General features: G+C 40.5%; 1 protein-coding gene across 1 annotated transcript; it reads left to right on the forward strand.

Moving 5' to 3' along the window:
- Window positions 1–1,038: 1,038 nt before the first annotated feature.
- LOC133139800 (proton-coupled zinc antiporter SLC30A2-like) lies at window positions 1,039–25,451 on the forward strand. The gene is made up of 7 exons (XM_061259278.1): window positions 1,039–1,234; window positions 3,071–3,217; window positions 12,725–12,878; window positions 13,132–13,384; window positions 21,715–21,820; window positions 23,212–23,346; window positions 25,306–25,451. The coding sequence occupies exons 1-7, from the start codon at window positions 1,078–1,080 to the stop codon at window positions 25,449–25,451; spliced, it is 1,098 nt and encodes a 365-aa protein (XP_061115262.1). The 5' UTR covers window positions 1,039–1,077.
- The last annotated feature ends 1,023 nt before the right edge of the window (window positions 25,452–26,474 follow it).

The raw sequence follows: 26,474 nt of genomic DNA on the forward strand, positions 1-26,474 counted from the left end.
GGCATGCGACGGTATCTACAAGATAAAAGCTATATTCCACAAGAACACTTTTGCAAGCTTGCTAGTAGGGAACCTCAAGCTACAGGCTATGGAGCTGGGAGTTGAGAGGTGAGAGCTGTGAGGATAAGTGGCAAGTGCCACTTGCTACTTATCCTCACATTTTGGATAAGTGGCAAGTGCCGCCCATGGACATAAACCACTTTATACCTGTGCATACACAAGAATTTCAGGGTGGTTAACAATGATGGCTTACAAAATAAAGGAGTAACTTTCTAGGTTTTTATATGTAATTTGCACAAGGGGGCATTGGAGAAACACGATGAAAGTATTAAATATATCCGTTCCTTATTTTTGGAGAAGTAAGCTTTTAAAATTTATCGTCCCATTTTCAACTGCCGTCACACAAGAATTACCTTCTCTCCTTACCCTCCCCTATAACTTGTGACCCATAGTTTGCGCCGCTGGCCTCCAAGCAAAACAATGCAAATATTTGACTAATGTTAGGTTCGCTTAAATTAGAGTGCCTTTTAAGGACTTTTAGACTATTTCTGGTTCTATTAATTTAGCATTATCTAGCTAGCTAGTTTGCTTTCTTAAGATGACGTTATTGATAACGTTAGCTAGCTTGCCTTCATAAGGACGTTATCGTCATGTTTTTATCTTAACTTCGCTAAAAACTAAATTGTTTAGATTTTTTACACAAAATGTCACATTAGACAAAGGGAATATGAGTCAACAAAAAATACATTTTAAGGTTATTTCATTCCTTTAATTCAAAAAGTTCTCAAACACCGATATTACCCCTGGGAAAAAGTAACTGCCTCTGTAAACTTAACTGGTTGCACCACCTTTAGCAGCATTAATTGCAACCAAATATAATTTTATATCAGACTTTCATATCACTATGGAGGAATTTTAGCCCCACTCGTCTTTGCTTGGTTTGTTGGTTTCCCAACATGAACTGCTCATTTCAGGTCCTGCCACAGTTACGTCAGGACCTAAAAGTAATATGCTTCATTGTTTTCCAGAATATTTCCAGGTTCCCAGCCAGAATATCCAACCCTCCTGTATACTAATATGGAAGCATCTGGCTCTGTGGAACTGAAGACTCTTGGTCCACATTGCCATGGGAATCAGGTGGCCTCCAGTGAGAGTTACAAGAAGACCCTGGCTAGGAAGAAGCTTTGCATGGCCTCCATCATCTGCCTGGTCTTTATGATCGGGGAGGTGATCGGTAAGAGTTCAGTTAAGGTCTTGTTTATTTCACAACTGGCTGCATCTCAAATGGAAAGCAGCGAGTCATCATAAAATGAACGTGTTTTAGCTGAACAAAAGTTAATCCATACAGCATTGTTAATTTATGTGTAGGGGAGACCTGGGAACAACAATACACTGTTTCACAAAAAATATAGAAGTGACATACAGTTGTGTTCAAGGAAATAGCTGTACCACATCAGTAACCTGATGAACCACTGTTATTAGTAGTAGTGATATTTGTGCATGGCAAATACTTTACTTGTAGATGTAGTAGTGTAGAAAAACAACAGACCCAACAGTTATGACATGCATGCTGCTTGTTCTGAGTACGTGACTCATTCATTGAAAGGGGCGTGTTCAAAATAATAATAATTCATTCTATGAAAAACAGGTGTCATTAATGATCCTTTATTAAGGAAGAAGGGAAGCAAATGTTTCACACATTGTTATAAAATATATTTACTTCTGGATTGCTCAGTAAAATGAGCCGTTCCAAACGTTGTTTGGAGGAACAACGTCCTTTGATTAAAAAGTTGATTGGAGAGGGGAAAGCATATAAAGAAGTGCAGCAAATTATAGGATGCGCAGCTAAAATGATCTCAAATCCTTTAAAATGGCAACAAAACCCGAAACACATGGAAGAAAACAAACAACTACTGTTAAAACTGATTGAAGAATAGTCAGAATGGCAAAGATTCAGCAACTCATCTGCTCCAGAAAGAGCAAAGATGATCTACAATTACCTGTAAGTGCTGTTACAGTCATAAGACGTTTGATCGAAGCTAAGCTATCAGCAAGAAGCCCCGTAAAGCACCATTGTTGAAAAAAGGGCATGTGCAGAATCGGGTAAATATTTGCCAAGGAACACATCAATTGGCCCAACGAGAAATGGCGTAACATTCTGGGGACTGATGAGAGTAAAATAGTTTTTTTCGGGTCGAGTGGTTGTCGACAGTATGTCAGACGACACCTGGGTACTAACTTCAACCCACAGTACACGGTGAAGACAGTGAAAATCATGGTATAGGGATGTATATTCAATTGAATATACAAGGTTACATTAAAAGTTATGCATTTATAATTGGCGGGTGGGGGCATGTTGGAAAACGGCAACCATTTATAATTGGTGGGCGGGGACATGTTGGAATGGTGAATAAACTTTACTTGTATGGTGCTAAAACAGATTAGATGAAAAGAGAAAAGAGAAAACTATTGATGAAGTTAGTAACCTTGGCATTTGGCAGCATGTAACCTTAGTAAAATAAGCAATTCGCCAATGTTGGTCTGGGACTGTTTTGCTCATATTAATCAATGAAATGCATTAAGCAGATGGCCCTATCTTATGGCGTCTTAAATTGTACATTGTACTGTCACTCTGGATCCTGGACTGTCTGCTAAATGAAGGTAATGTAGCTGGGTAATGTTAGCTGTGAAGTAACGTACTACTCTGTTGGCAGATTTTCCTTTTTTAATGATTGGATTATAGCTCCCAATAGGTAGCTGCAAGATAATTTTGCAAGTCTCCTACGTGGCATTTGTCACTGTTCCGGACCGGAACTTTTTTATGTTTTAATGTTGTGCAATTTCAGCTTCCTACTTTAAGTTAGTTGACTGTTTATCCACTAAAAGCTTAGCATAACTGTACCAATGTCAGGTGTCACGTAACCCCCTCCTAATTGAGGTGGCGACACGGCATCAATGCTTGTTTACTGCTTGTTGTGTGCATGTTTGTGTGAGCACACATGCATGAATTTGTTTCTGTTATATGTGCATTTGCCTGCATGAACAGATATGTATGTTTTTGAACATGCAGGAGGCTACCTCGCTCACAGTCTAGCCATCATGACAGATGCTGCCCATCTCCTGACTGACTTTGGCAGCATGTTGGTCAGCCTCTTCTCCCTGTGGGTCTCCTCCCGGCCCCCTACCAAAACCATGAGCTTTGGATGGCACCGCTCAGGTCTGGATCCACCACTATTACTTCTCACAGTGTGAGATTCTCACTGATAGACACTCACCAAGCACTTTATTAGGAACATTTAGATACGTACAATCATGTAGATATGGGTCAGGAGCTTCAGTTAATGTTCAACATCAACCATCAGAATAGGGAAATGTGATCTAAGTGACTTTGACCGTGGAATGAATGTTGGCGGCAGTATCTCAGAAACTGCTGATCTCCTGGGATTTTCACGCACACTAGTCTCTAGAGTTTGCAAAGAATGGAGCAAAAAACAAAAACAAATCCAGTGAGCAGCAGTTCCGCAGACAGAAACACCTTGTGAATGAGATGTCAGACGAGAATGGGCAGACTGGTCAAAGCTGATAGTAATGCACATAACCATACATTACAACAGTAGTATGCAGAAGAGCATCTCTGAATGCACAACGCATCATAACTCATGCATAGGCTACAGCAATAGAAGTCCAAAAAATGTCTAATACATACCTAATAAATGCATTGGTGAGTGTATGTGTCATTAGTAGTCAATAACAATTATTTTACATGAATGCAACATGTCATGTGTCTGTTAGGCACCTGTAGTATTGAGTCATAGTAGTATTTGAGAGGCTACAAGGTGGCTCATCCTGTTAAGCAGTTCCCCCAGGATTATTCTAAATTTATTGAATTATTGTAGGACAAAATTATTGAATTTGCCGCGTATTTTCGAAAAAATGTATTTAATAATTGAAAAATTATTATATTTGGGTTTATTTTGAAAATAAATTTGGAAGCATGTTTGAAAATTGAAAGTCAGTTGGAAAAATTTAGATTGTTTAAAACAGTGACCAACAATCATATGTGCCAGTGAGATTAATGATTTGTCTGGAAATGATTTGGGGCAGAAGTAATACGGGGCAGTTCACCCAAAAATTAAATTAAAGTATGTATATAGTACCATGAGTACTATTTCACAATCCAGATAGTTTCGCTGAGTTGTGAATAAATTTAAAAAGAATGTTAGCACACCGACGACTGGGGATCGATTACCAGTCCTGCCAAAAGCCAAGTTTGGCCGGTTCTCGTGGAGTGGCATAATTGGCTCGCTGCTCCAGAGGGACGGACCTTCGGGCCGCTGAGGGACAGGGTGTGGGAGGTGTATCCCCCAGTGTCGAGCACCCGGCCCTAGGCCCGCCTGATGAGAGATTGACGGAAGATGGGTTAGGCAGGAATGCATTGTTAACCCCTCGCACACGCCATTGAGGTGGTAGTAAGAACGCCCGTAAGAGGAAAAATATGTGGTTCAGAGCTAATGTGCAGCCCTACTTGTCAGCAGAGGAGTCTGAAGTCAGACTAGAGAGCAAGGCTAAAGGTCTGACTGAGGCCATGCGTAGAATGTGTTCCAGCATGACCTTGGAGGAGACTCAACATGCCGAACGGGCGGTTGGTGACCCAGGGGGTCTGGCTTTCACAGAAACGGTGAATATAATAACATTCTTGATTGAGAAGTGTGGGCTTGCTCCTACAGGGGAGGAACATAAGGCCTGGTTAAAGCAAAAAGATGAGGAAAACAATGTGGACGATTGGGAAATGAAAGAGTATGAGGAGATGGAAAAATGTAGGAAAAATAAGGAAGAAGGGAGGGATGTTAATACCGATAGAAGATTAAGAGGCTTTAAGGGCCTCCCTGATTATAGCACTGACAATTTGTCGGATTCAAAGGACTGACTGTAGAGGAGTTGGGGGATGAATTACACTTGGCTTAGTTGGATGTCCTTTATAGATCCCTTAAGGCACCACAAGAAAGAGCACCTGAAGAATGTATTGAGATGGTGGAGGGCACTTACTGCTGGCTTGTATGAAGTCAAAGTGTGCAGAGAGTCCAAGAGAGACTATGACAGTGAGGCAGATAACAGTGATGAATAGGCTCATTAAATAAGTTACAAGAGCTAGTGTTATCCCACTCGGTATAATGGGGATATTTCTGGATGAATTTCTTACCAGTATATGTACACTTCTGTACAAGTTTCAGGATATATAAGGAGTGAGCTTTTAGACGTTAAGGACTTCGCTTGACGAGGAGGGCGGGACGGCGCGAGACGGCTATATTTAGGGCATGGGTGGTAATTATATTTTGTATTACTTATAAGGTAGAAGGTAGCATTGTTAGTTGATTTGAAAGTTGTAAGTTTCCTTTCTGTTTCATATAATTCTATTTTCTGGTAAAAGTATTTTCACGATAGAAATAAGTAGTAGACTTTAGGGGTGTTCGTACCAGTTGTATTAATAGGAGTAGTAGCTTTTATCTCCCTGAAGGGGGAGTCATAGGATAAGGTAAAGGCCAAAGAGGAAGGATATTTGAAGGGTGTATCTTGACATTAACATCTGGTGGAAAGGTGAATTACAAAAACAAAGGGGTTATATGAACCTTATATGAATCACGTGAAGGCACCGGTATACGGTTGAAAGAATATAAAGCAATGTATGTGACTAGCAAACTGAAAGATCATATTTAACCTGTGAACTGTATAATTCTATTTACTTGACTACAATAAAATATGCTTAATCATAATTATAATTGAGTGGAATTGAGTCAACTAGAAAAACTACTGTGAATACAGGGAATCATAAAACAGTGTTCCGTCACACCACTTCACTTCGAGACTGGGCTGGAAGTTCAGTACTTAAAGGAAAAGAGAGTTTGTCTCCGAGACACCTCCTCGTGGGGTACTGCTCGTGGGAACGTAAGGTCTGAGCTGGTAAGGGTGTCCGGCTCACGTCACCAGCTAACACTAATTGGATTAGATAATGTACAATTTGCTACCACATTGGGAGAAAAAGGGAAAAATCTGAAATAAATTTGAAGAAAAAAAAGTACAAGGAAAACTGAGCAGTATTCCAAATATACCAACATAGTTACTCACGGATATCAACAGAGCTAAAAAAAAATCCACATATAAACAAGAACTATTGTGTGTGCAAGTTTCCACCGACAATTTACTTGCAAGTTACTGATCAAAATAATGCATTGAACTGTAATTCATGGTATTATGATGATGTCACTTGAATTGCTGATTGCCATATTGTACAGATAGACTGATCGCTCACTAACACGAAACTGCCCGGCGCTATGTGGAGTAGAATTTGAAAAAAATGTAAGATTTTTCTGTTCACCTTTTTCTTTGAAAATGGTCACGTGTAATTTATCGTTGTCATAACAAATCCGATGGTGAGAAGAGTAGGCAGTTGCATTTTTATAGAATCCCAGGGGTGAGAGAGAATGAGGGAAAGGATACGAGGAATTTATGGCTTGCCAGAATAAACCAGAAAGAATTCCTGCATTCACAAAGCAGCAGAGTGTGTTCTGATCACTTCATTCAAGGTAGTTTACAGATGATTGAACACGTAAAGAGACAAAAGAAACGTGTAGCTGCCCAAATTGCAAGTGATCACTGAAACTTGAAATACTATTGCTTATATAGTTTGAAAACAATACCAGTTTGCTATAACAAGCAAATTAGCGATTACTAGTTAGCTTCCCGAATGTACAAACATCCACCTGAAGCACAACGATTGAGCAATTGCTACTATGTTCATATTGCCTATATTTAATCATCAGTGGATATTTGTAAATTCTTCAAGCTAACTATCGCTAATTTGCTTGTTGCTACCGATAACAAACTGGTATTGTTTTATAACTAGATATGTAATCTTCACTTGGATAATAAGCAATAGTACACAGAGTTTCAATGATCACAATTTGGGCAACAATCAGAATAAGCCCCCAGAATGCCAATGAGCTTTAATTGCTGTACAGCTGTACAATGTTTTGATACATTTGGCGGGCAATTTGAGTGGCAATTGTCAAGTTTTGTTCTGTCCATGTCGCTTGGATCTAATCCATTGATAAGACAATGTTATTCTCCATATCGTTTCCATGATAGTTTAAGTGTCTATATATTTCATGTTGGTATTGGTTGGTTCTGCTTGTCATTCATGATGTTTTGTCTGCACGCCTTGTTGGAGGTTAGTATTTTAGCCCGCTGGTGCACTGTGCATCTGTACAATATGGCTGCGGTTCATTTTGAGTTACGTCATGGAATACTGGAATATAACTGGAAGGGAAATGGCCACAGTTTTTTCTCTGATTGGCCTATGTGACATGTCACATGAACAAGGGCATGTTGTCCCTTTGCAACAACTGCTAATCTATGCTAAATTAGCTAGCTATCTAGCTTTGTTCACTCGCTAAGCAAGTTAACCAGCATTAGCAGCCACAGAATGTTACAGGTTATCAGAAAGTCTATTGATAATACAGCGTTGTTTTGAAATTATGCTAGCTAGGCTAATGTTATTCACTAACTGCAAGCTAGTTTTATTAGAAATGTTGAGTGTTATCTTTGGTGGAATGCAGTAAGGGTGTGAACGGTTAAACTTTTTGTGTTCTATATATCTAATGTTGGCCAGAGCTAGCTTACCTACAGTTTGATCCCGGTGATCTTTGTTTTTCGTTTGTGTGTAAAGTTAAATTAGCCCAATTCCCTTTCCATAGAAAAATGGTATAAGACACCTATGATCCACAAGGTAATGGAGCCCTGCCTGTGATGGTGGCTTTTGCTTTTGAGAGACTGGTGGGCAGTCACGTTATGAAAAATGCACAGTTTGGTCATTGTTTCATGTGCACTATTCAGAAAGATCAGAATAGGTCTTTGTAACACCAGGTTTTAGGTGATATATTCCAAACACAGGAATGTGAACACTGTTGACAGAATAGTAGAAGTCATGGCACAGTCTGAGAACATGTTGATGCATTCCACCATACATGTGTTTTCAATACAGCTTCATTTTTAAATGCTAATCATAAAACAGGTGAAACAAGCTGTGAGTAGTTAACTAAAATAACTGTTTGCTTAGCTAGCTAAAATAACTGGTTAACGAAGCTGTTTAGTTCACCATTTGGCTACTCGCCATTTCATTGTTCGTATCAGCTGTGTTAGCCAGCAAGCTATAGGCTGCTCCCAAATGTAGGCTACTGTGACAGCGAGGGACTTCGCAGACTGGTTATCTATATCAACTGGCCCAGAGTTGCTTGCTATTTAGGTAAATGGCCTTCTCTAGAAATACTTGTCATCATTGTATGTCATTTAACATTACCAACATTTAACTTGAGGTGGCAAGTATGTCCCCCAGAATTATTACATGTGCCAAAGCATTTGAAGACATTATGCACAAGATAATAAGTTGCAATTACTGCTCGCTAGCGAAGCTAACGAAATTCATAACTAGCTCTAAGTCCCCTGCCTCAACCAAACAGAGATCATTTTGCTTACTCAACACAGTCATTCAGTGATTCAGTGGTCGTTTGAGTTCTGCGGTGGAACGTTAATGTTATTAAAATGGTTAACATTAAATGCATCACATAAGACAATCAGAGTAATTGATATACTTGGGCAAACAAAACCAAGTAGACTAGGCAAGAATCAAAGTACTACGGGATAGAGTAAAGGTCAAAATCAAATTTGCAAGAAAATCAAAATGGGTTAGGCAGGAATCAGAGTCAAATAAGACGAGCTAATGGTCATACACAATATCCAATCAGATAACAAATGAAAAGGGCTAGTTTTGGTGCAGACAAATTGAGGAACAGCTTGTGATGATGGTACAATCCAACCAGGTTTTATACAACATTTTCTAAAGTACAGGACAAGTGCCTTATGCTTGTTATGCAATTGTAACAGTGATGATTTGGTTTCTTCTACTTGCAAGCTTTCTGTATAATTTTCTATACTACTATCTAGACATATAACACTGTTGGGAGAATACTGGCCCCTAGGGGATAAACAGGTAGAACTGCGTGGCTCTCGTCCCAGTTCAAAAGGATTAGAGCCACGGTAAGTTGTGTTAAAAAGCGCTCCTGGAATAGTATTTAACAATTCTACAACTGAACGTTCTAAGTTAACACTAACTACTAAAATGTGTTCTACATGCGTCCCTTATGTAAACAGTGTATTTTCTGTTACACTTTTGCACATTGAGAGCTATTTTTTATCGAAGTTTATAACAACACGTGTGAATAGCTAATATTTCATCTCCTTTTCATATTAACATGCTGTGTTGATCCATGCCGCCTTGCTACGGAATCCAACGTATTGTCTTTTGCGCCAGGTACATGTTATGTATTTCATTTGGATATTCTTGCTGTATTTTTATTGAACTTATAAAAATAGCGAGCCCAGTTCAAAAGGATTAGAGCCACGCATGCTGTGTTGATCCATGCCGCCTTGCTACGGAATCCAACGTATTGTCTTTTGCGCCAGGCTAATAAACTGACGAACTGGTCCCACGTCTCCTGCCTTTCATTGAGACACAACGCAGACGAATATATGAGGTTACACAATTACCGTTGCCAAGTTTAGTATCTTGTTACTAATTGCCCATAGGTTGGAAAAATAACAGCAATGCCGGGCAAAATCGGCTTAGAAGCACTAATGTCAGCAAGTATAACCTTACGTACATGATTAGTTACTGTCATTCAACTTATCAGTATTATAACAAAAGGGTCGGATATAGCAAATACACTCACCGAGCACTTTATTAGGTATTTATTAGGACATTTTTTATACTTCCACTGCTGTAGCCTATCCAGTTAGAGTTATGATGTGTTGTGTGTTCAGAGATGCTCTTCTGCATACCACTGTTTTAATCTGTGGTTATTTGCGTTACTGTCACATCCCTGTCAGCTTCAACCAGTCTGGCCCTTCTCCTCTGACCTGATCTTATTTAACAACACGTTTTTGGCCTGCAGAACTGCTGCTTCCTGCCTTTCACCCAATGTATGCTGGGATAGGCTCCAGCCCCCCTGCGACCCTGTTTAGCATAAGTGGGACAAGATAATGGATGGATGGATGGATGTATTATTGTCCTGTGAACAGCTAGACCTGTATCTGCTATTATTTTTTGCAGCTCTTTTGCAGTGATGTGTGGGTTCTTCTGAGCATTTCTCATCATGTCTCAGGCCATGAAACATTGAGAGAAGTTTTTGTAGCCTTCTCCTTCTTGGCGGAAATGAACCATCTTCATTCTGAAATCCTTGGTTTAGACTAGGAACACCAGCCAGAGCAGCCACTGCAATTGGATACTCCAGAAGGCATGGGGCTACTTCTGAATAAAAAGTTAAGCCCTGGAATTAGGACTCATTGAAGCCCTAACAAGTGAATCACCTGGGTCTGGGCCTTAGCCCTTTTTCTTTTCCTAATTTATAAACAGTAATAATGACAATAAAAAGCAGTATTGCTTTAAGTTATCATGTTTACCTCTACCATTTAGAGTTTGAGTTCAGGTTTGCTTTCGATCAATTGTAATAGACATTTAAACCAGGGGTTCCCAAATTTTTGCACCCGCACTATAACTATACACCAAAAATATGGGAAGCCTTGATAAAATGTATGCTTTTCAAAAAAACCTCAAATAAATTATCACTGCATATTTTTGACTCTGAATACCAGCCCCTAATTATGACTGCCTTCCGCAAAACAATTACATTGCAAGGGGCCAACATTCTTCTTCTTCTTATCTTGGTTTTAACTCATATTTTACATTACAAAATAAACAAAAAAAAGGCTAAATAATATATGGGATGGTTTATTTTGATTTGAACTTTCTGCTGCTTCCTGCAGCAGACATACAGTAGCTTTGTAATGGGTCACTCTTATAATGTTGACTTGGCCTTGAGAATTACACTCTTCAAGTCTGTGAGCTGATTGGTCAACAATAAGCACCAGACCATTTACTGTGAGTTTTCTTCTCTTGAGTTTCCACTTGTACCTCACTTGCATCAAAGGGAGGTATTCCCTAATCCACCTTTTTCAAACCACATCCACACGGTACTGTATCTGTCTCTATCTGGGTCTAGAATACTTGTCATGACTTCTGAACAATCCAGAAGGTATTCTTTCCTTTCAACTTGAATAAATGATTGCAGTGACAGCCTCAAGATCACTAGGGTCATTGCATACAGGGCTATTTACAGTCAGGTCCATAAATATTGGGACATTGACACAATTTCAGCTTTAATTTGAGGGTATTTACATCCAAATCAGGTGAACGGTGTAGGAATTACAACAGTTTGTATATGTGCCTCCCACTTTTTAAGGGACCAAAAGTAATGGGACAATTGGCTGCTCAGCTGTTCCATAGCCAGGTGTGTGTTATTCCCTCATTATCTCATTTACAAGGAGCAGATACAAGGTCTAGAGTTAATTTCAAGTGTGCTATTTGCATTTGGAATCTGTGGCTGTCAACTCTCAATATGAGATCCAAAGAGCTGTCACTATCAGTGAAGCAAGCCATCATTAGGCTGAAAAATCAAAACAAACCCATCAGAGAGATAGCAAAAACATTAGGTGTGGCCAAATCAACTGTTTGGAACATTCTTGAAAGGAAAGAACGCACTGGTGAGCTCAGACCACGGAAAACAACTGTGGTGGATGACAGAAGAATTCTTTCCCTGGTGAAGAAAAACCCCTTCACCAGATCAAGAACACTCTCCAGGAGGTAGGTATATGTGTGTCAAAGTCAACAATCAAGAGAAGGCTTCACCAGAGTGAATACAGAGGGTTCACCACAATATGTAAACCATTGGTGAGCCTCAAAAACAGGAATACCAGAGTAGAGTTTGCCAAACAACATCTAAAAAAGCCTTTACAGTTCTGGAACAACATCCTATGGACAGATGAGACAAAGATCAACTTGTACCAGAATGATGGGAAGAGAAGAGTATGGAGAAGGAAAGGAACTGCTCATGATCCAAAACATACCACCTCATCAGTGAAGCATGGTGGTGGTAGTGTCTTGGCGTGGGCATATACGGCTGCCAATGGAACTGGTTCCCTTGTATTTATTGATGATGTGACTGCTGACAAAAGCAGCAGGATGAATTCTGAAGTGTTTCGGGCAATATTATCTGCTCATATTCAGCCAAATGCTTCAGAACTCTTGGACGGCGCTTCACAGTGCAGATGGACAATGACCCGAAGCACTTTTTAAAGGTACAATAGGCAAGATTCTTTTGTTAAAACATTGTCACAAGACTATTGTAAATCCCTTCCTATCATTGAAAAAGACTCAGTAACATGTTGACTCACCCTCTGCCTGTGTTTATAGTCCTTAAATTTGGGTTTCAAAGTGTACATGTACCAAAGCCAAGACTTAAACCCCATCTGTGGAGAGACTTGAAGACTTGACAGCTAACAGATGCTTCCCATCCAATCTGACGGAGCTTGATGGTGTACAAAGCTTGTAGAGACTTACCCAAGAAGGCTGTATTAGCTGTATTAGCTGCCAAAGGGGCTTCTAGAAAGTAGTAGTAAGGGTCTGAATACTTATATAAATGAGAGATTTCAGTTTTTGATTCTTATGTTTTCACTTTGCCATCATTGGTTATTGATGGGCAAAAATGGCAATACATACTGTGTGCTTACTGTGATACCTACATATACAGCTATGCAATTCTGTAATTTGTGGCAGAAATTCTGGGAGCTTTGGTGTCAGTGATGTCCATCTGGATTGTGACTGGAGTCCTCCTGTACCTTGCTGTTCAGAGGATTGTCGACAGAGACTATGAGATTGATGGCCATGTGATGCTCGTAACATCAGCATGTGCAGTTGGTGTCAACGTCATGTGAGTTTCCATTCCGTACCACAGAAAAAGTGCACAGAAAGTGCATCCGGAAAGTATTCACAGCGCTTTACTTTTCCCACATTTTGCTATTCCAAAATGGAATTAATTCATTTTTTCCCTCAAAATTCTACACACAGCACCCCATAATGACAACATGACTCAACTACAGACCAAATAAATATCCTTGCTAAATGACATTTTTAAACTACTGGCTCTCTATCTCTAAGTCTCGATCACTTCCTGTTTTTTTCAGAATGGCATATATTCTCCATCAGCCTTCCTCCTCTCATGGACACACACATGGCTCAGGGTACCGCAGGCTCAATGTGGAAAGAGAGAGCCATGTGCACTTGGGCAGGGAGAGCCATGTGGCTGTGCACAACCACTCCCATGGCTTCCTGGGTGACCATGGCAACACTAGTGTGAGGGCTGCCTTCATCCACGTGGTAGGGGACCTACTGCAGAGCATGGGAGTGCTGGTTGCTGCCACAATCATCTACTTCCAGGTTAGGAGTGTTCCTCATAAGGTCATGTGAGTCCTTATTTGATGCGGAACCAAAAACACTGACAGATCAAGTGCAGTGATTATTTGTATATACAGTCCCCTCCAAAAGACAGAATGATTTTGTAGACTTCTGACTTCATCCTGCTGTTATCATCATGAGTTACATCATCAATAAAGATTAGTGAGCCCACTCCAGAAGCAGCCATGCAAGCCCAAGCCATGACACTTCACAGATGAGCTTGTTTGTTTTGGATCATCATGAGCATGTTTGCATCTTGTGGTATAGCCTCTACAGTGCATCCGGAAAGTATTCACAGCACTTCACTTTTCCCACATTTTGTTATGTTACAGCCTTATTCCAAAATTGAATAAATTCATTTTTTCCTCAAAATTCTACACCCCACACCCCATAATGACAACATGAAATAAGTTTTTTTGCAAATTTTATTTTATTTTTTAACTAAGAAATCACCTGTACATAAGTATTCACAGCCTTTGCCATGAAGCTCAAAATTGAGCTTAGGTGCATCCTCTTTCCACTGATCAACCTTGAGATGTTTCTACAGCTTAATTGGAGTCCACCTGTGGTAAATTCAGTTGATTGGACATGATTTGGAAAGACACACACCTGTCTATATAAGGTCCCACAGTTGACAGTGCATGTCGGAGCACAAACCAAGCATGAAGTCAAAGGAATTGTCTGTAGACCTCCGAGACAGGATTGTCTCGAGGCACAAATCTGGGGAAGGGTACAGAAAAGCTTCTGCTGCTTTGAAGGTCCCAATGAGCACAGTGGCCTCCATTATCCGTAAATGGAAGAAGTTCGGAACCACCAGGACTCTTCCTAGAGCTGGCCGTCCGTCTAAACTGAGCAATCGGGGGAGAAGGGCCTTAGTCAGGGAGGTGACCAAGAACCCGATGGTCACTCTGTCAGAGCTCCAGCATTCCTCTGTGGAGAGAGGAGAACCTTCCAGAAGGACAACCATCTCTGCAGCAATCCACCAATCAGGCCTGTATGGTACAGTGGCAGAAGCCACTCCTTAGTTAAAGGCACATGGTAGCCCGCCTGGAGTTTGCCAAAAGGCACCTGAAGGACTCTCAGACCATGAGAAACAAAATTCTCTGGTCTGATGAGACAAAGATTGAACTCTTTGGCGTGAATGCCAGGCGTCATGTTTGGAGGAAACGGGCACCGCTCATCACCTGGCCAATACCATCCCTACAGTGAAGCATGGTGGTGGCAGCATCATGCTGTGGGGATGTTTTTCAGCGGCAGGAACTGGGAGACTAGTCAGGATTGAGGGAAAGATCAATGCAGCAATGTACAGAGACATCCTGGATGAAAACCTGCTCCAGAGCGCTCTTGACCTCAGACTGGGTGACGGTTCATCTTTCAGCAGGACAACGACCCTAAGCACACAGCCAAGATATCAAAGGAGAGGCTTCAGGACAACTCTGTAAATGTCCTTGAGTGGCCCAGCCAGAGCCCAGACTTGAATCCGATTGAACATCTCTGGAGAGATCTGAAAATGGCTGTGCACCGACGCTCCCCATCCAACCTGATGGAGCTTGAGAGGTGCTGCAAAGAGGAATGGGCGAAACTGCCCAAAGATAGGTGTGCCAAGCTTGTGACATCATATTCAAAAAGACTTGAGGCTGTAATTGCTGCCAAAGGTGCATCAACAAAGTATTGAGCAAAGGCTGTGAATACTTATGTACATGTGATTTCTTAGTTTTTTATTTTTAATAAATTTGCAAAGATTTAAATTTCATGTTGTCATTATGGGGTGTTGTTTTAGAATTTTGAGGAAAAAAAAGAATTTATTCCATTTTGGAATAAGGCTGTAACATAACCAATGTGGGAAAAGTGAAGCGCTGTGAATACTTTCTGGATGCACTGTATATTGCTGCTCTCTAAGTCTTCTTCGGACGGTTGATTGAGATACCTTCACCCCTGCCCTGTGGAGATTGTTTGTGATGTCACTGACTGATGTTTTTTTTAGTTTTTTTTAATCAACTGCTGTTGTTTTCCATGAGCGACTTTTTCGATGTCTGTTGCTCAGTACACCAGCGGTTTATTTATTTTTCAGGACATTCTAACTTGTCATACAAGCTATCCCCAATGCTTGTGCAATGGCTCTGATTCATTTCCTCTCTTTTCTAAGCTTCAAAATGGCTTTCTCGTCTTCATGTTTTCTTACACAAATGCAGTCTTCACAGGAAAGACCCAAAGCTAAAACCAAGAGTAGTCATTCAAAACTATCGTTATACCAATCAATCTAACAGGACACTTCCGGGCAACAAGAAACACCTGTCAGTCACATGTTCGAATACTTTTGCTCATCTAAAAATTGGGTGGTTTGATTCAAAAGGTGGTATGTTCTAAGTTGTTTCACAAATCTAGATAAAAATACCAGGAAATAAAAGATGAAATTCAGATCTGTCATCTCATGTACATCTTTTGACCTCAAACTCAATTTTCTTTGGTGTAAAGCAAAAACAAAGGAATTGACCTTGCTGTTCCAATACTTTTGGAGGTGACTGTATAACTCATACTGCAAGTAGGATCTGCTTTTCCAGCCACAAGGCCCACTCCATGACTGCTGCATCACCAGGGGCTTGTTCCACAAAGCAAGATAACTGAGTCACCTGGATAACTGAGTAAAACCCAGACCCTGCCAAAATCTGGAACCTTAACTGAATTTTAAAAAGCTGTTCCAGGTTTTACTATGTGCACTTGACCCCACAAGACGCCCAGAAATGCATCAGGGGGAACATACTGCACGCAGCCACAGTTGATTGATTTTCCTCTCAAACTAAAGCTGGTATTAGCTGCATTTGTTTGTCCATTCAATCTTGTTATCTTGCCAACAATCAAAGTGCTCTGGTGAGTCAGCCTTTATTGTGATATTTAATAATTATGCTTTGTTATTATATATTATTATTATATTATTTTTGAAGTATTATATAATCAGTATTATGGATCTTTGGAACAGTCACCGACTGCTATTTTATCAGTTATTTGTGATCAGTTGTACGGTATACTCAACTGATTTTAACCTGGTATAGGCACTCACTTTTGAATAGCATAATAATGTCCACATGTTGTTTATGTTGGGGCAGCTATTTCACATCTTCACTATTATTATTTTACCTAGCTATTGTGCAATGAGGTTTGTAATCTTTTATTTTACCCATCCACTGCCAAATCCTGGCAATCACAGTGTTGCTTGGCTCAGTTTAACTAAGTATGCTTTAATTATTTTTGATAACATGGTGTACTGGGGCTATTTATCTTAGATGTCTTATAGAAATGTCAAGGTGGGTCTAAGTGATTAATGGTAATAAGTGGATGCATTTGTACACTTTGAACATACTGTAGTTTTGTGACAACCTTCATGTTTAAAGGATGCCTAATTAATTCACTGTCATTCACATTATCTACTTTTTGTTATTGTCTTGTTTTTTATTATTAGGCAAGGAAATAGTATTGTTTGTTTTTTAATTTGCTTATTTTCCTTTGTCTGCCTCCTAATTGTGATAATGTTTTATTCCATGGCCTCAAGTATATGTGTTTAAATTATTATGGGCACTCATTTTAAAATTGCTAAATTAGACACTCCCCCGTGGGGGGTATAGTTTGGGACAGTTTCACATCCCAATTGTCATTAATATTTTGCCTAGAGCATTAAGCAAACAGTGTTGGTTTACTAATACTGTAAAAACTGGCTTAAAGAGTTTAGTCTTACTCACTTCCCAGACAGAAAACAAATTTCTCTTTCACATGTAACTTTACCAGCTAGGAAGGCTAGCTTATTTACTAGCAGGGTTCCAGACTAACTTTTCCACTGGTAGCACTGGTGCTACCAACTTTCTCAGTTGGTCGCACCAGCATATGATTTGGTCGCACCTTTTTTCTTTGTACAGCATGGTATTAATCAATGACCTTGATGAATAGTTGCATACCCTAGTTTTGCATTGATGTAAAGATTTACAGTGACTCCAGACTTGTTATTTGCAAAATATTTTAATCTGAACATAACTGAACATAACAAAACATAACAAACATAAAAGCAAAGCATAACAGCTTTGCTTAGCATAACAGCATAACTTATTAGCTGCAGCATTCATACGTGAACTGAACACTGCCAAACATTGAATGTTTTGGACCCACAAGATTAATGAACAGTTTTTATCCCAAGGCCATCACCACACTGAACTCTGAATTTTGTGGTATTCCAATGTCAATAAAGGAAATCTGAATCTAAATTCACCCGTTGGTACCGCAACCACGGGTACTGCGTTAGCCATTGTGTTCGAAAGCAATACTTTTTTTTCTTCAGTCGCTCCCTGCTTCTACCTGCACTCTTCTCCCTGCTGCCTGCACTCTCATCATCAGTCGTGTCTGATTCGGGACATATTGTTGGCTCTCCCTCTCCACCAGCCTCCTTCTCTCTCTCCTCACTTTGTTTTTTTAAAATAATCTGTAATGGACCGCTTCATTTTTTTGATTGTTTGTTTGTTTCGAGCCTTTTGTCTTCAGCGCCGCTATGTACACGCACACGCGCACTAATGATGAAGGTACAGGCAGTAAGAGTGCAGGTAGGGAGAGAGCGACTGAGCCAGTGAAGAAGAAAAAGTACTATTTTCAACCACAATGGCTAACGCAGTACCCGTGTGATATTCGCTGCCGGAGCGGCACCAAAACACTGGTGATCATCATGCACTCGCACTAATGCGACCACGTGAAATTGTAGCTCGCACACTCTCAAAAAATGGTCGCAGTCTAGAACCCTGACTAGCCTTACAATCAACAATCAATCAGCTTGTGTGGGTTTCAAGATTGATCATAATAAAGCCCTTTTTTTTGATGCTACACAGGCATACGTATGCCCTTCAGGAGAGGGTGTAAAGGCTGTTAGGAAAAACTAGGTTTAATTGTTGCATTATTCATAAATTGACATTCCAATCTTGTGTTCTAATCACACCAGTGAGACCTGTAGGCTTCAGGGACCACTATAGTGCTGTAACACTCTATGTGTGACTGTACTGGTCATATGGTTAATGTTGAATAGTAAAGTCACTGAATGGACGACAGAACTGACAGATGACTCTATGTAAAATTGAAAGTCTTGGCTTTACAGTGTATTTTACTGCAAATCACAATGTAATAAGGGGGACACTGGGCGAAACTCTGCCCATAACAGCTTGTAAACACTTCCTGTAGCCAGCAAAGAAGGTTTTAATTTCAATGGAATTTTCCCCCATTCTTCCTGACAGAACACTTCTAGCCCAGAAATATTCTTCAGCCTCCTTGCATGTATGGCATGGTTGAGATCTCTGCACAGATTTTCAATAATATGTAAGTCTGGGGACCATGGTGACCATTCCAAAACCTTCATCTGTCTTTCCTGGAGGTACTTCATGGTCGATTTCAAGGTATGCTTTGGATCATTGTCTTGCTGGAATACCCAACCTCTCTTCAACTTCAATGCCTGGACTGACCTTCAAGCATTAGCCTCAATAATTTCTTGATATTTGGTGGAATCAATTCTTCCTTCCACTTGCACAATATTTCCTGAACTCCTCCCAAAAAAACCCCCCAAAGCATAATGGATCCACCTCCATGCTTAACAGTTGGCAAGGTGTTCTTCTCTACAAAGGCTTCACCCTTTTTTCTCCAAACATACCTTTTTTGGTGGTGGCCAAAAAGTTCCTTTTTGCTTTCGTCAGTCCAAAGCACATTGTTTTAAAAAGGCTTCAGTTTTCTCAGTGTTTTCTTTTGCATACTTTAGATGCTTAATTTTGTGTTGAGGTCATTCTTTCTGGCAACTCTTGCCATGTAGGTCTTTGTTATTTAAAGTATGTTGTATTGTTGTCATGTGAACAGCTAGATCTGTGTCTGCTACTCTTTTTTGCAGCTCTTTTGCAGTGATGTGTGGGTTCTTCTGAGTATTTCTCACCAGGACTCGGGCCATTCTATCTGAAATATTTCTTAGTCTTCCAGACCTTATTTGACTTCAACTGTTCCATTTATCTTCCATTTTCTAATAATGTTTCTGACTGTGGAAATAGGTTTAAAACATTGAGAGAGTTTTTGTAGTTTTCACATTCTTGGTGAGAATGAACCATTTTCATTCTAACATACTTGGATGACTGTTTTGAGTAACCCATGGCTGTTAACACCAGACAGAACAGCCACTGCAGTTGGATACTTTAGAAGGCATGGAGTTCACAATAAAAAGTTCAGCCCCTTGGTAATCAACCTTTTCCTTCAGGTTTGCTTTTGATAATGTACAGATTCATTGTAACAGACATTTAAACCAGGGGTGCCCAGATTTTTACACAGCACTGTAAATTATGCACGTTTTATATTGGCTATATCACACACAAAATGTATTACATTTAAAACATGCAAATAATATGTAAGATAAATATGAATTTGGTTACTACAGTCTGTATGATCTCCTGAAAAAAGGGGTTATATTTTGGCAGCTAGCCCAGTGGAAATATTAGCCTACTCAGGGCAAGTAGAACATTGGTGAAAAAGTCCTTAATGTCCTGAGCCCTGTTTCAAGGAGCAGGATTACTTGGCTGGATAGCTGTGCTGAGTAACTCTGTTTAACTCAAGGGAACTGTTAGCCCTGAGCCTTGTATTCCTCTTAAAGGATCTTCTGTTGAAATTAGGAGAAAAAAAAGCATATATTGTGATATGTATATCGGGGTGGCTATTTGAATCTGTTAGAAAATTATTCTGGCTATTGCCTGATCAGAAGAATACACACCATCTTATTCTGGGTGGTGATATGAATTGTGTGCTGTCTCCCAGTATGCACCAGCTCTGTTAGGCCAGTTCCACTCTCTAAGGCTGCTCTCTCAATTCAGCTGTTCCCCAGAACATATGGTGTGATTGATGTTTGACGCTTCTGTAATCCTGCTGCCTGAGATTACTCCTTTTTCTCAGCTATTCACAAAACATTTTCATATATTAACTATATGTTTTTCAGCAATTCAATTCTCCCAATGGCTTGGGACTCTGACTATAAACCTGTTGTCATCTCTGATCATGTGCTGCTGGTAACAGAGTGCTCAACCCAACTATCAACCTTTGCAACTTAACTCATTGCACAAGTGAGGAAATGCAAAGCCAAACACCTCAATGAGCTGTTAAGAAATCTCAGAAATAGACTCTGGCAGTATCACCATCACCAGATGTGCTTAAAGAACGTCTTATACTTCAAACAGAATTTGATCTTATCTCCACTCAGCAAGTTGAGAAACTTCTCAAATCGCAGCATGTGTCATGCACATGGAGACAAGACTGAGAAGATCCTAGCGCACCTGCTGTGACAGAAAGCAGCAAGCCAGGCAATATCTGAGTCATGTATTGTTCACTCACAAATTAATTCCTGCATCTTTAGATTATATTTGGACCTATACACCTCGGATTCATTAAATGATGACACCCTATTTTATTTTCATTTTATTTTTACTATTTGGGGATTCCTACACCTACATTTTATATGACCCCTCTTCATCGGATAGTCCAGTGGTGTTAATATTACTTAATGCTGAGATAGCCTTTGACCTGTCCTGGATTAAAGTTTCACATAGAACGCAGGACCAGACAAGGATGCTGTCCGTCTCCGTCTTTTGTCCAGCATTGCGATCGAACCATGTAGCCATATGTTTCCTCCGTGTATATTGGATGGAGTATTAGATGCTTGACATAGAAGTCATCCATTCAAGATGGATGGTCCAAGGATAAATTGTCATTTATCAAACCTGACCTGGATTCTACATGTGACATACATGGGCCCTGCCACCTTGATGCATATGTTTTGGGATTGCCTGAAACCTACAGTCTTTTTGACATGCTCTCTTATTGCTACATACTGGTCAGACACCTTATACTTCTTAAATGGAAATGGAGTGTTCTCCTCTAACATTTATTAGGGTGGGGTGGGGTGTATGTAGTGGGGAATTGAGGGGTGGTTGCTGGGATATTGTTGCTGTGAATGTACAGTAATTGAAACTACAGAATTAAAATATGCTATAAAAAAACTTTAAAACTTTTTTTTGGCATTTACTCAGGTCCTCTTTCTGTAATACTACATTTTATCTAAAGATCTGAAACCATTCAGTGTGACAAATATGCAATAATAGAGGAAATCAGGAAGGGGGCAAATATTTTTCACAGCACTGTAAGTCACTCTAAAACTTCAGTGACGTTGTGTGATGCGATGCGATGTGGTGTGATGCATTTTGTAACCCTGTTTGCTGTAAGGCCTGACCTAACTACTGCACTTGTCAATTGTCATGTCCCTACAGCCTGAATACAAAATAGCAGATCCACTTTGTACTTTCCTGTTCTCGGTTTTTGCCCTTGGAACAACTGTTTCGGTTCTGAGGGATGTGATCAGGATCCTCATGGAAGGTAACTATTTTGTTTTCCAAATTCCAAAATTTGTGCCTACTCGTATGATAATGTTGTAATGTTGACAGGAACAATTAAATTATGGGTAGGTGATATGGCCAAAACATCATATCACAATTTTCTTTATAATGTACTCTGTTATCACTTTATTTGGTAGGCCTGTACACCAGTTTTCTACTGCAAATACCTAATTAGCCAATCATGGCAGCAACTCAATGCATAAAAGCATGCAGACGTCAGTAAGTTAATTTGTTGTTCAGAACAAACATCAGAATGAGGAAAAGAATGCTGTAACTGACTGTGGAATGATTGTTAGTGCCAAATAGCCTTTTTACAGTATCTCAGCAACTGCTGATCTTCTGGGATTTTCACATAACAGTCTCTAGAGTATGCTCGTTACGTATGATGTAATGACTTCCTTTCAGCACCACAAAATGCAGATACAATACTAGTCTGCTTCTTTAAAGGCCCACGCACGTCTTTTTCTGGTTGTTCACTGGCATGTCAGATTGAAACTGAAATTGAAGTGCCAGATTTAGAAAGAAAGAAAGGAAGGGCCAATTACCTCTCCATCAAGGTATCACAGACAAAAACAATCTATCCAGTCAGACTGTTTGTGCCATTGGTAATTGACCATCACATGTCTGGTAATGGGTACAAAGAAATACATAAACTGTTAAACATATGACATGGCACTGTAAGAGCAATAATACAAATTTTTAAAACATATGGAATGGTTGCATATTTGCAAGGCAAATTTTGAAGACGAAGAAGAAGTGCACGGACGGACGGTGAGGAAGACAAGGTTTAAAAATTTCTGAGATCTGGTGCGGCATAATTGGCTCGCTGCTCCAGGGGAGGGACTTGGTAGAGTTAGTGGGATCGCCGCATACAGCGCCCTGGGGGCCTCAGAGTAACGGTCTAATTGAGACGAGATGTGCTACGGTGCAAAAAAAAAAAAAAGAATTTCAGAGATTGGTTGCATCATTGGTTGGAGTCACCTAGTCTCAAAAAGAACCATAAAACACAACCTCCATACCAACAAACTATTTGGAAAGGTGGCACAAAGAAAGGCCTAACTGAGCAAGACTTTGGGCCAGATTTACATACATGAAGCTTGAAGCGCAAAATGTGGCCTGGTAAGAGTGTATTGGCACGGTCGCAGACTGCCTGAAATCAACGTCTTATTTAAGAAGGCTACAGCTCATTACGCAATCAGTGAATGGGAAACGCATTTTTCAAATGAGGCAGATCTAGTTGAACAGAGCAGTTAAAACACGTTTAGTGCATTGAATATCTTTGCTGCATGTGGTTATATCCACGTATCATTCTATATATTTGCAAGAAAAATATTTTTAAAATTGATTCCAGGTTTCTCTTATTCACTGCAGGGGTGCCTCATGGTGTCGAGTTTAACATGGTGAAGGAGGCTCTGCTCTCACTTAAGACCGTGAAGGGTGTGCACAGCCTGCACCTCTGGGCTCTCACACAGAGCCACTCCCTGCTCTCCACCCACCTGGCTATTGGTGAGACCCTGCTCCCTGCCAGCAAGCAGGCCATGATATGATAGTGTAACATTTGAGACATATTCCAGTGTTCTCTACTAAATTTATCAGCACTATTCAGCTCAGTTTTATTTGTTGTAATGTTTCCTAATGTTTTCCCACTCAGTCCATATTGTGAACGCACACAAGTATTTTATTGTTCACGAACAAAATGAAACAAAACACACACAACACCTCACACAAAGGGGACAGGAGGAGTTTGCGGTCATAGATTCTCATTCCCATGTGCGTCTCTGGTGTCATGCACCGATCTCATTGCAGGTAGAACAGATTCAGTATTTGTCTGCAGTAAATAAATCTCCTATAGTAGCCTGCCAGTCCAAAAAAACATTTTTTTAGTCAGCAATCATTGCTGTCTTATCTACCTGATGATGGACCTGCCCACTACCCAAGTGGTACCCCAGACACCGTACCTCCCTGCATCCAACTGCACACTTCTTCGGATTTGCTGCGAGCCCCGCACACCTCAGAGACTCTAGTACCGCTCCCACCTGCTGCACATGCTGCTCCCGGGTGTCATTAGAAATGATTACATGGTAAATGGTAAACGACATCATCCACATTGCCCAAAAGAAATTGGTATGAACCATTGTGGAGTGGAGAGGGCCATTTTTCCTTAGACTCTGGAGACAAGGGAATCTGCCAATGGGACCTTGGTTAAATCCAGTGTCAGGAAAAAATGAGCAATGCCCAGCCAGTCAAGGTGGTCGTCGAACCTAGGCATGGGCTAAGCATTGAAATGTGAGACATCATTCACCTTGCGGTGATCAACCCAGAAGCACACCCTGCTTAGGCGCAAGCAAAATGGGACTGCTCCGCCCACTGGTTGATTCAATTACTCCCATTTCTAATACATAGCCTGCAATTCTGCCTACACCGTTTTCTTTTTGTGTTCAGGCAATTTGTAGGGCCGCGAACGCACCACCACACTTGGAGTTTCAATATGTGCAGGGGGAGAACACATCTGCAAAGCGCTTCTGCAACTGGGCCACATCTGCTCTCTGCCACAGTGACAGATGGTCATCACAAGGGTAGAATTCCATGCTTTTAGGAGGTTGAGGTGGTATATATGTGTTGCTCCACCCCTGTCAGATCGCACAACCTCATAATCTACATATCATACTACTACTGTGGAGGCATGGGAAATCTCACGCACTGCAAACAATAAAGGATTCAGGCAGTCTTCTTCTTGCGCAAAAAAAATCAATCTGTGTTCAAATGAATTTCATTCCCAACAAAGTGCTTTGGATAAATAGCATCAGCCATATAACATGTAATGTAGTATAATGCATAGTCGACGAGTCAACACAAAACAATATCCTGTCTAACAGGACATACCAGCCGCCAGGTAGCACGAGGTAAACAAACTCCCTAGTGGGGAGAAAAAACTCCCCCATGGGAAGAAATCTTTGGAGGACCCCATTCTCCGCCAAGTGGTTGGCTTGGAGATTCCCATTCTCCGCTGGCTTATCGGTTGAAATGTTCTTGGAGCACGAGTCCCTCAATGAGGAGGTGTCCATTGTTGATCTCTGGATTTAGCTCCTTCTGAAACACCACTTCATTGGGTAGAACCAGTCCCTCTCCATCCTCATAGGCCTGGCTATCTACAATATGTTTTGTGACCTATAGACCAATGGCACTGCTGCAATGCGGTTACATCCAGCTAACTTTGCTTCCAAATTATTTTCATATGTGCCCCTTTATTTGTGTGGGTGGTTGAATCTGAGTGAAGATAAATTACATTTCACTGAGTATAGGCCTCCTCACATAGCAACTCACTACTCCCAGGTAGATACTTTTTAGTCCCCCTGGAAAATGTCCATTGAGTAACATGTACTGAGCAACAACATGTTTTTAAATGACATCAAACACAACACAGATTAATGGGTGTGCCACAGAAAGACATGATGTGTTTTGCAGAGCCGAGTTCTGACCACCAAAGTGTCCTTCAGGAGGCCACTGAACTCCTTCAGACCTCATTTGGCTTCTTGAGCACCACTATCCAGCTGGAGCTGTACTCGCAGGACATGGACCACTGCGCACAGTGTCAGGATCCCACTGATTGAGGGTGCACATTGACAGTGGTGACAGGCAAGCATTTCTCAATGGAGAGAACAGGTACTTTCACAAAGTTGGTTGGCCTGACTGGCAAAATGCACCTACACTCCTGGTGTAGTGTGCAGACACACGTATGCATGCACGCATACTTTCATGCATTCAGACATGCATGCACAAACAATAAAACCATGGACTATCTAAATTATACATGCAGAATACAGTGACCTATTATATAAAGAAGGATGCTTTTTGTAGGAGACATGCACACTCAGATACACAACTAAAACCTGCCACCTGCATTAGCTGTGTAGAATATATAGACCTATTATAAAGACACAATCTAAAGCACACGCAGACCGTTTGTCCTCACCCCTACATTATGCCACCTCAGAGGGGCCTTAATAGGATCTGAAACCAGCCTGAACAGTCATCAGCTAAAACACACAAGATACTGCAGTCCAGTTACCTTTCAGTAGGCTTTGTGCTTATCACCAGTTTAGTAAAACTGACAGTATGCGATACAGTATAATTCAGGTGTTTCATGATTCAGTATAAAGTTCACATGCATAGACAAATTTTCATATTCCTCGTGATGAAACCATTGTCTATATTTATTGGAGAAATTTTCAAGAACCATTCATTAGAAGTTTCAAAAGTTAATGTATTTACCACATGCACACACACGTATTCTCAAGGACACAAATTATGTACCTGATGCAATATTCCTTGCCATCTTGTGGGAATGCTCCTTGTTCAATCAATATTGGTTTTGCTGTTATGATAAGACCATGGAAGGTCATCTCTTCCAAATGTTCATACATAAGTTGATGATCGTCTCTATGCATGTATACACTATGCAAAATGTATTACTCTGGTTCTCCTGAAAACATAAAGAGCTTGGACAGGGTGTTTTAAGTTTGTCTGTGGAACTTTTTTCTGTAACAGAAAGGCGCACATTACTGTAACTGTGCCATCTCACAATATTTCACAATGATTCAATATTTCTGGTGTATTGCAGCATCACAGTGCCA

This window comes from Conger conger, chromosome 1, assembly GCF_963514075.1.
Source record: "Conger conger chromosome 1, fConCon1.1, whole genome shotgun sequence".
NCBI classification, from domain to species: domain Eukaryota; kingdom Metazoa; phylum Chordata; class Actinopteri; order Anguilliformes; family Congridae; genus Conger; species Conger conger.